This window comes from Neovison vison, chromosome 9 (genome assembly GCF_020171115.1).
Source record: "Neovison vison isolate M4711 chromosome 9, ASM_NN_V1, whole genome shotgun sequence".
Taxonomy (NCBI): domain Eukaryota; kingdom Metazoa; phylum Chordata; class Mammalia; order Carnivora; family Mustelidae; genus Neogale; species Neogale vison.
Window position 1 is genome coordinate 37,017,630 of NC_058099.1, and position 9,784 is coordinate 37,027,413.

General features: G+C 52.2%; 1 protein-coding gene across 1 annotated transcript; it reads left to right on the forward strand.

The window, feature by feature from the left end:
* Positions 1 to 87: 87 nt before the first annotated feature.
* MYORG (myogenesis regulating glycosidase (putative)) lies at positions 88 to 7,356 on the forward strand. The gene is made up of 2 exons (XM_044265488.1): positions 88 to 291; positions 3,619 to 7,356. Exon 2 carries the CDS (start codon positions 3,692 to 3,694, stop codon positions 5,834 to 5,836), a length of 2,145 nt encoding a protein of 714 aa, XP_044121423.1. The 5' UTR covers positions 88 to 291; positions 3,619 to 3,691; the 3' UTR covers positions 5,837 to 7,356.
* The last annotated feature ends 2,428 nt before the right edge of the window (positions 7,357 to 9,784 follow it).

Consider the following 9,784-nt stretch of genomic DNA (forward strand, 5'->3'; position numbering starts at 1 on the left):
AGGTGGGCACAGAACAGTGGGAGAAAGGTGGGGGCGAAGGGGTGGGACCTCAAGTCCGCGTGACAATGTGGGAGGAGGGCTCGAGCGCCAGGGGCCGGGCTGCACGCCAAGGCCCGAAGTGAGACCGAACGACCGGGGCGTGGCCGAACAGCAAGAGGGCGGGTCCCGAGGAGGGCCTCAGCTGTCCCCAGCTAAGCAGCGCCCCGCGCAGCGCCGTGGCAGCTGAACTCCCGCTAGCTTGGAGGGAATCTTCGGGAGCCTCCCTTCGCCCCCACTTCTGGGGTCACTGCCGTGAGTGAGCCCAGCGGGAGGACCTTGGGGGGGGTTGCTGAGGAAACATACTTCCTGAACTTTCGCTCCTACTGAATGAGTAGGGGGTACGAGCCTGGACACCTTGGCCCCTCCTCAAGCCGCGGTTCCCAGCGGGCCGCCGGCCCTTTGACCTCACTCTGTCCCTTCGGACATTGTAGCTGTAGCGCTGGGGTGGGGGTGGAGTATTCCAGGCTGTAGGCGCAGTCACTTGATCCCCTCCGATCCCATCCTTGGGGAGGGCAGGAAGATGGGCTGGATCGAGTTGCCTTTGACATTTCCCCCCTCCCTGGAATTATGTTCTACAAACGACTCAGTTTGGCATGGCCTCCCCGCTTTGGGGCCGGGCCAGGCCCTCCCCTTAAGATCGGGCTAGAGCCTGGCAGCCAAGACCGAGCTTGAGTGTCAAGTGGGGAAAGGTTTGGCTAGGGCAGACCCCACCTGCCGGCATTACCCTGTGGTTAGCCAGATGACGGAGCCGGCAGATTACAGGGGTCTCTCGCGCTGTTAACACGGAAATCACAGTTCCTCCTCCACAGCCCCAGTTGAGATGCCATTAAAATTGCCCTTTTCCCACCCCAAGGAGCCTTTCTGGAGCAAGCAGCAGCACCAGCCCTTGAGAAGATAGGCTTCACTATGCACACATCCACCTGATGGGGCGCCTGTCCCACCCTCTGACCCACAGAGCTCCTTTCCTCTGCTGCATTCAGACTGCCAGTCAGACCATTATCTCTCATCTCCTAAAAGTTGTGCTGCAGAGAGTTAAGATGGGATTTCGGATTTAGGCAACCTTGCCACCTAGGAACTTCAAACAGGTTCCTTTTTCTGTTTGGACAAGTTTCTTCATCTGTAGACTAGGCACTATAGCTATGCCTCTTGATCAGTATTATTGTTAGCGCTGGATGCTGTGGTGGCACAGGGAGACCAACACAGGGCCTGCATGGAATGGGTTCCCAGGACTGTGAGGCCCTGTCCTTCAACAAAAAACCTTGGAATCCTAGAACATTAAGATTCTCAGAACCTACTGGAAATGGCTTTTGAGGTCATCTTGGTGGCCTCTCCATGCCCCCAGTGTCATGAGATGAGCTGACTTAGTATGAAAGTTTCGAGGATGAGGTGTTCTCTGTCCTCTTCAGATATGGACCCTTTTCCCTTATTCCCTCAGTGCCCCGAATGGAGCCTTGTTTGTCCTGAATGAATGAATATAAATGTATGGCAAGTCTAGCCTGGGCCACCTAAGGCCTTCTTTGGGTTCTGCTTAGTTTGAGGGCATCAGCTAAAAGCTTATGTGCATTCTGCAGGAGGGCTTTTCTAACCTGTAACCTAGTTTCTAACCTGTACACTGGTAGGGGATGCAATAGAGGAATGGAAGGAATGAGAGGCAGGGAGTAAGAGGCTGTTCCAGACAGCTGTTCCAGCTGGAACTGACCAGCTTAGAGATTTAGAGAGAAGGAGCACAAAGAATGAAGCTCTGAGACAAAATTGTAGTGAGCTGTATATGGACATCTGGGATCAAAATTCTGGTCTGCACCTGTCATTCTTTTTTTCTTTTAAGATGTTTTATTTCTTTATTGGCAAGAGAGATCATGAGTGGAGGGGATGGGAAGAGTGAGAAGCAGACCCCCTGCTGAGCAGGGAGCCCAATGTGGGACTCAATCCCAAGACCCTGGGATCATGACCTGAGCTGAAGGTCAGGTCGCTTAACCAGCTGAGCCACCCAGGCACACTGCACCTGTCATTCTTGATGATAGTCTCTTCATGGGAGAGGTAGGGGACGTAAGAACCGTGAGAGTTCTGGCATCTCCTTTGAAGTAACTTAGGACTTAGAGACAGACATTGGCATCTGGGAGGAGGCTAATTACTGTTTGCCAGTCTCCCTCTCTCCTTCCTCCCAGCTGGAACAGATGGGCAGCTACCTGGCTGGCAGCATGTATATCTGTGTGTATACCTGGCTGCTGCTATTTCTTTGTTGAACTCTGCCCTGAGCGCTGAGATATGGTCAGTGGCCTTGGGCAGCAGATTAGGACACACACCTCCTCCCCCCATATCTATGGGATTTTTTTGCAGTCATATGTTTAACATACAGTATATGAGGGTCTATGTGTGCAGTAGCGGGTATCCACTCCATGGAGAGCTGATAGGTGGGGGAGAGACCTTGGCTCAATGTGGGTAGGTGAGAGTTCCTAGAGCAGATGGCTGAAGGATTTAGGTTAGGGAAAGAATAAGCTTGGTGGTCATAGGATAGGCCTGGTCATAAATGGAATCAGAAAGGCAGATGAGACCACATCATGCCTTGACCCTCAATTGCAAAGCTTATACTTCTGAACTTAAACTTAGGGATCATGAGCAGCTCTCTAAAGTAGGAAGAGATATTGTCTCATAAGTGCTTTAAAAAGATTTCCATAGTTGCTGTGAGCAGAAGGCACTGGGGCAAAAGAAGGTGGAAGCAGGGAGGCCTATTGGGGAGGTACTGCAGTGATACATGGGAGAAATGACAGTGCCCAAAGTAGGACAGGGGCGAGGAGAGTGACTGTGTAGTGGAGGCAAAACCAAGAGGTAGCCAGCCAACAAATGTGTTGCCAAGAGAAGAGCAGGAAGGTTGGCAGAGAAATGGACTTGGTGATCAATTGCTGAGAACAGGGTGGAATTTGAGAGCAGAGAGAGAGTGATCTGAGAAGTCACCATGGCCCCCATGCTAAACTTTTTACCCCAGCCCTAATGAACAAACCCAACCCTGCCTCTCTCCAAACCAGGCCCATGACTGCATCTGGCTTTGGGTATCTTCTCTAATCTCCAGATTTAATCTGGCTTTTGACTAAAGATTAAATTCCATGCCTAAGATGTTCCCCGTTCCTCTCTCCTCTCCCCCTGCAGGGGCAGGAAAACCAGCCCACTGCCCTGTTAAAGATCTTAAAGAGCTGGTTGGATTATCTGGCCTCTCCCACCATTGCCTTCTCCAGACCCCTTGCCTGCTCCTCAGCCTGAACTGGCCCAGGCATGATCTACCTGGCTAATTCTGTGATCCTAGACAGCTCCCTGACCCTGTCTGGGTTGTTTCTCCACCAGGAAAATGGGGAGGCATGCCATCTGCCCCCTCCATTCAGAGTCCTAATTTTGGCAAAAGTTCATGCTCATCAGGAAGAGTGGTTTAGACACAAATAGATGGTCCTGGTAAGGGTCAAGCCTTTATGCCCAGACCTTACATCCCAGTAATATAACCTTCCCAAAATATACACCTCTTTCTGATGCAGCAAAGGGAAATACTACGGAATGAGAAACCTCAGTTCTACATCTCTCTTCCCCTTTCAGAATCAGGCAGTCCAGGTTCAGATGTGCTTTGTCAGGTGGTCCCACTGCCCACTCCTTCCCTAACTGGGGACTGATGCCCCAGAACCCTCAGGAGAAGAGCCACGCCTACCCCCGCCGCCGCCCTGGGAGCCACGTGGACCATAAGAGCTCCAAGGCCATCGCAGCCGCAGCTATGTACACCTTCTTGCCTGATAACTTCTCGCCCGCCAAGCCCAAGCCCTCCAAAGAGCTGAAACCACTACTAGGCTCCGCGGTGCTAGGGTTGCTGCTGGTGTTGGCTGCAGTGGTGGCCTGGTGCTATTACAGCGCCTCTCTACGCAAAGCAGAGCGCCTGCGTGCCGAGCTGCTGGACCTCAACCGAGGCGGCTTCTCAATCCGCAACCAGAAGGGCGAGCAGGTCTTCCGCCTGGCCTTCCGCTCAGGGGCGCTGGACCTCGACTCCTGCAGCCGCGATGGCGCAGTCCTCGGTTGTTCTCGCACGGCCGATGGGCGCCCCCTGCACTTCTTCATCCAGACTGTGAGGCCCAAGGATACAGTCATGTGCTACCGCGTGCGCTGGGAGGAGGCGGCGCCAGGGCGCGAGGTGGAACACGCTATGTTTCTGGGCGATGCAGCTGCTCACTGGTACGGTGGTGCTGAGATGAGGACGCAGCACTGGCCCATCCGCCTAGAGGGCCAGCAGGAGCCGCAGCCTTTCGTCACCAGCGACGTCTATTCCTCTGACGCCGCATTCGGAGGCATCCTCGAGCGCTACTGGCTGTCATCGCGTGCAGCTGCCATTAAGGTCAACGACTCAGTGCCCTTCCACCTGGGCTGGAACAGCACAGAGCGCTCGCTGCGTCTGCAGGCACGCTACCACAACACGCCCTACAAGCCACCTGCTGGCCGCCCTGCCGCGCCAGAGCTCAGCTACCGTGTGTGCGTCGGCTCTGACGTCACTTCCATCCACAAATACATGGTGCGGCGCTATTTCAACAAGCCCTCCAGAGTGCCGGCCCCCGAGGCCTTCCGGGACCCCATCTGGTCCACGTGGGTGCTGTACGGGCGTGCGGTGGACCAGGACAAAGTGCAGCGTTTCGCCCAGCAGATCCGCCAGCACCGATTCAACAGCAGCCACTTGGAAATAGACGACATGTACACACCTGCCTATGGAGACTTCGACTTCGACGAGGCCAAGTTCCCCAATGCCAGCGACATGTTCCGCCGTCTGCGTGATGCCGGCTTTCGTGTCACGCTCTGGGTTCACCCATTTGTCAACTACAACTCCTCCTGCTTTGGTGAGGGAGTGGAACGCGAGCTGTTTGTGCGCGAGCCCACGGGGCGGCTGCCCGCGCTTGTGCGCTGGTGGAATGGCATCGGCGCGGTGCTTGACTTCACACGCCCAGAGGCTCGAGACTGGTTCCAGGGGCACCTGCGGCGGCTGCGCTCGCGCTATGCTGTGGCCTCCTTCAAGTTTGACGCAGGCGAAGTCAGCTATTTGCCGCGGGACTTCAGCACCTACAGGCCGTTGTCCGACCCCAGCGTATGGAGCCGACGCTACACCGAAATGGCCCTGCCCTTCTTCTCTCTGGCGGAGGTCCGCGTGGGCTACCAGTCACAGAACATCTCATGCTTCTTCCGCCTAGTGGACCGCGATTCTGTGTGGGGCTATGATCTGGGGCTGCGCTCGCTCATCCCTGCGGTGCTCACCGTCAGCATGCTGGGCTACCCGTTCATCCTGCCTGATATGGTGGGCGGCAACGCAGTGTCCGAGCGCACAGTCGGTGGTGGCGAGGTGCCCGAGCGCGAGCTCTACGTGCGCTGGCTGGAGGTGGCCGCCTTCATGCCCGCCATGCAATTCTCCGTCCCACCCTGGCAATATGATGCCGAAGTGGTGGCCATCGCACACAAATTTGCCGCCCTGAGGGCCTCGCTTGTCGCACCCCTCTTGCTGGAGCTGGCTGGTGAGGTCACTGACACAGGAGACCCCATCGTGCGTCCGCTCTGGTGGATTGCGCCCGGTGATGAGACGGCACACCGCATCGACTCGCAGTTTCTTATCGGAGACACACTGCTGGTGGCGCCAGTCCTGGAGCCGGGCAAGCAGGAGCGAGACGTCTACCTGCCTGCAGGCAAGTGGCGCAGCTACAAGGGCGAGCTTTTTGATAAAACCCCGGTGCTGCTCACCGATTACCCGGTCGACCTGGACGAGGTCGCCTACTTCATCTGGGCATCCTGACCCAGCCCAGGACCTAGGAACCCCACAGCCCTAGCCCCTGCCTTCATGCAGGCCTTTAGCCCTCCATCACAACCACACTCTGTATCCCCAGGAAGTCCCCACCTCTGCACCACCCACCAAGCAGGTGCTGACAGAAATGTGCTCCAGCCAGCCCCGGGGGACAGGTGAGAGGGTGCTGAAGCAACTTCCCATTCTAAGGCTCAATCCTAAAGACCTTTTTCCCTCCACACTCACTCCACTTTGCAGAAACCTATTTCCTGAGGTGAAAGAGAACCCAGAAGGAAAATATAAGCTCTCTTCCTGTTACACATGATTGTGTTTTAAAAGCACAAAAAGAAACTTTACCCTCCATCCTGGCCTGAATGGCCATCTTTGCCTTTCTGAGGTGGGGACCTGATCCCATTTAAAGTCCCAAAATAGCCCCCTGCTACACTTAGAAGGACACATTCTTGATGTTGGAAGCCAAGCCCAGAGTTCCCAGCAGCGACCTGAAGTGTGGCTGACCTGGTCCCATCCCAGAGGACAGGAAGACTGGGCAGAGCACGGAGCCATCATTGTTGTCCCTTGTTTGTGAAGAGACTCCTAACACTGTACTTAACCCATCTATGTAAACACATGGGCTCAGCCCTGGGCCAGGGCCATGGCCTACCAGGTGAAGACTTGCAAGGCCATGCAGGCCAAACTTGGTGCCTTAACTCAAGAAACTCTGTGTGTGTGTGTGTTTGTGTGTGTGTGTGTGAGAGAGAGAGAGAGAGAGAGAAACAGACAGACAGGCACCATGTTTTCCTGAATCTGTGGAATAAACACAACACTTTTGAAACTGGATAAGCCTGAAAAGAGGGGGCAGGGAGCAAATTGGAGATTTTGATTGTTGAGCTGGCCCCCTCCTGGTTGATGTCCCTGGGACTATAGTAGGAAATAAACAGCCCTTTCAAGATCTCTCAGCTGCTTCACTCCCTGCATACATGGCAGGAGTGTGGCCTAAAAGGGAGCACTGTTCTTGTGGTGGTGGTGGTGTGCTTCCGCACAGGAGCTCCACGGGCACGTCAGCACCTGTAAATACCCATACAGGGTAAGCTCTTTCATTTCAGCCATTTTCTCTTTCTAAGAAGAGCAGCCTCAGCCAAAGTGAGTTGTTCCTGCCTTCGCAGCCGAGTCTGAGGAAGAGATGGCTTGCCAAAGTGGGGAGGTGGGAAACAGGGCAGGGCTCAGCTTCCCTCAACCCCTAAAGAATGCATCCTTTTGCCTACTCCTCCACCCCCTCTCTTTGCCCTATGTGAAGAATGCCTAATGAAAGTTCTGGGGCTCTTTCAGAGGTCCATGTTGACTCCTAATTCTACCACTGTCATCTGTAAGCTGTGTGATTTTTAAGCAAGCCACTTAACCTTGTTGAGCCTCAGTTTCCTCATATGTAGAATGGTGATGATAATGCCTACCTCCCAGGTTGTTGTGGGAATTAGAAGCACTGATGTATGTAAAGTGCCTGGCACGAGTAGGTGCTCAATAAAAGGTAGCTATTATCCTGTTATGCTGTTTCTTGAGGGGGTTTGCACAAAAATAACAAGGATCTTTCCAGGCCCTAGCTCATCGCCCAACTGGCTTCCTCTGGGCCTGCCTTTGACAAATTTTCCCCAAACTTTGGTATATAACACCCAGCTGAGCTCTAAGTTTGTGACCCAAGGGACACTGTGCTCCAGGAAAAAGGCAAGAGGAGAGCTGTCTGAAGATGAGATGTCAGGAGCCAGGATTCCTGGGTCTCCAGGAGACGGTGAGTAAATGAATTAGCTTCCTTCTCCTTTTTGTCAAGAGCATCCACCAATCAGTACTCAGTAATGAACCTCCTGGGGCTCTGGCACCCACCCATAGGCTGTGAAGTGACTAGAGAGGCAGAACACCGAGGCTGGGCCTTGAGAGGTTCCCTAAGTGGCTGGAGAGTATAACTCTTACTTGAATGGCCCTCCAGCTTTCTGTGCAAGCTGAAGCCAGTTTAACCAATCTCTTGAGCTTTGGTTTCGGCATGTTTATTTTTATCTTTTTTTTTTTCTTTTTTTGAGGGAGAGAGAGAGAGAAAGAGAGAGAGAAGAGGAGGGGCAGAGGGGGAAGGAGAGAGCGAATCTTTTTTTTTTTTTTTAATTTATTTATGTGACAGGCAAAGATCACAAGCAGGCAGAGAGGCAGGCAGAGAGAGAGGGAGAAGCAGGCTCCCCGCCGAGCAAAGATCCCAATGTGGGGCTCGATCCCAGGACCCTGGGATCATGACCTGAGTTGAAGGCAGAGGCTTTAACCCACTGAGCCACCTAGGCGCCCGGAGAGAGAGAATCTTAAGCAAGTTCCATGCCCAGCACAGATCCCAATGTGGGGCTCCATCCCACAACCCCAAGATCATGACCTCAGCTGAAATCAAGTGTAGATGCTTCACCGACTGAGCCACCCAGGCACCCCAGTATCTTCATCTTTTGAATGGAATTTCTAGGATTCATTGAGATGTGCCTGTAAAAAAAAATTTTATGCAAAAATTGTATGTAAAAAAAAATTTATGCAAAAATTGGCAGACAGTAAGTGCTCAATAAATGGTAACTCCTGAATTTGGGGAGATAGGGGGAGGTGAGGGAACTGGGCTGGAAGCTACACCTCCCCTATTCTGGCCCCTTCCAGACTTGTCCAGCACCCCAACTCTGCCCCATCCTCTTGTGCATTCCAAATATATGTCTCCCTGCACATCTGGATGGGAGGACTGTCTCTATTCAATGGGACTTCCTGCACCCTTGTATGATCAGGATTTCCCATTTGTCTCCCCTGTACTACTGGACTGGTTGATGGGGACTGATATGTGAGAATGGGGACTCCTCCAGAGGTAATGGAGAAGTTCAGGAAATCTGGAACTGGGGCCTAATGCCCCCATTCTGTGACCCTATGTACCCTGAGAGTCTACTTTAGTCTCCCTTCTAATACCATATGAATCAGCTGAACCCTACCCATGCCCTTTAAGCCCAAGATGTGTTTTCTGAGAGTCTTTACCCTGTTCCTCAAAATTTGGGTAAAATGTCTCTCACCCTGGGTGGCTCCAGAGCAAGTCTTCTGCTGGTTCCCTCACCAAGTTTCTGGTTGCTTTACCCTCCTCAGGTCCAAGGCTAATGGTGACCTCTTCATTCCCTTACCAATTCTAGGCTGGACCATGGCAATGCCCTCCTAACCTTTTCAATTCTTGGACCCTTCAATCTAATCCACATAGAAGCTCAGGAAATCTTTCTGACATTCAATCAAATCACTTAGGAAAATATCTAAGCTCTGATGTTCAAGGCCTCTAATATCTGAATACTTTTCATACCTCTGTTTCTGTTTTACTCACACACACATACTTATGAGTATATTTTGAAAAGCATTTGAAAAAATACTGCCTTCTGTTCTGGGAACAGCTGCATGGCCCATCCCTGCAAGGCGAGGCCTGCCTGGACCCAGCCTTGAAGAAAACCGCAGTGGCAACTGGGTGATTTCCTTTCCTGCCATTGTCCGACTCAGTGGGACTTCTGCTGACGCCCTCCCTTCTCTGGCACACACCCCAGCTCCCAAGGAAGAACCTAGTTTTTATCTTAAGGCTGGTTATTTACTTCATCATGACCAAGAATCTTTCCAGCAGCTTGAGGGGAAGGGAGAATCCTTTTTTAAAAAAATTTAATGTACTTTACCATTTTAATGGATTATAGGGGAAAACAGAGGCTGACCTTTTTTTATATTGAGATATAATTGATATAACATTATATTGGTTTCAGGTGTACAGGGTAATGATTGGATATTTCTATGTATTGCAAAGTGATCATCATAGTAAGCCCAGTTAACATCCATCACCATACGTAGTTACCAAAAAAAATATTTTTCTTGCAATGAAAACATTCAAGATCTACTCTCCTGGCTACATACAAATACACAAAAGTTTTATTAACAATAGTT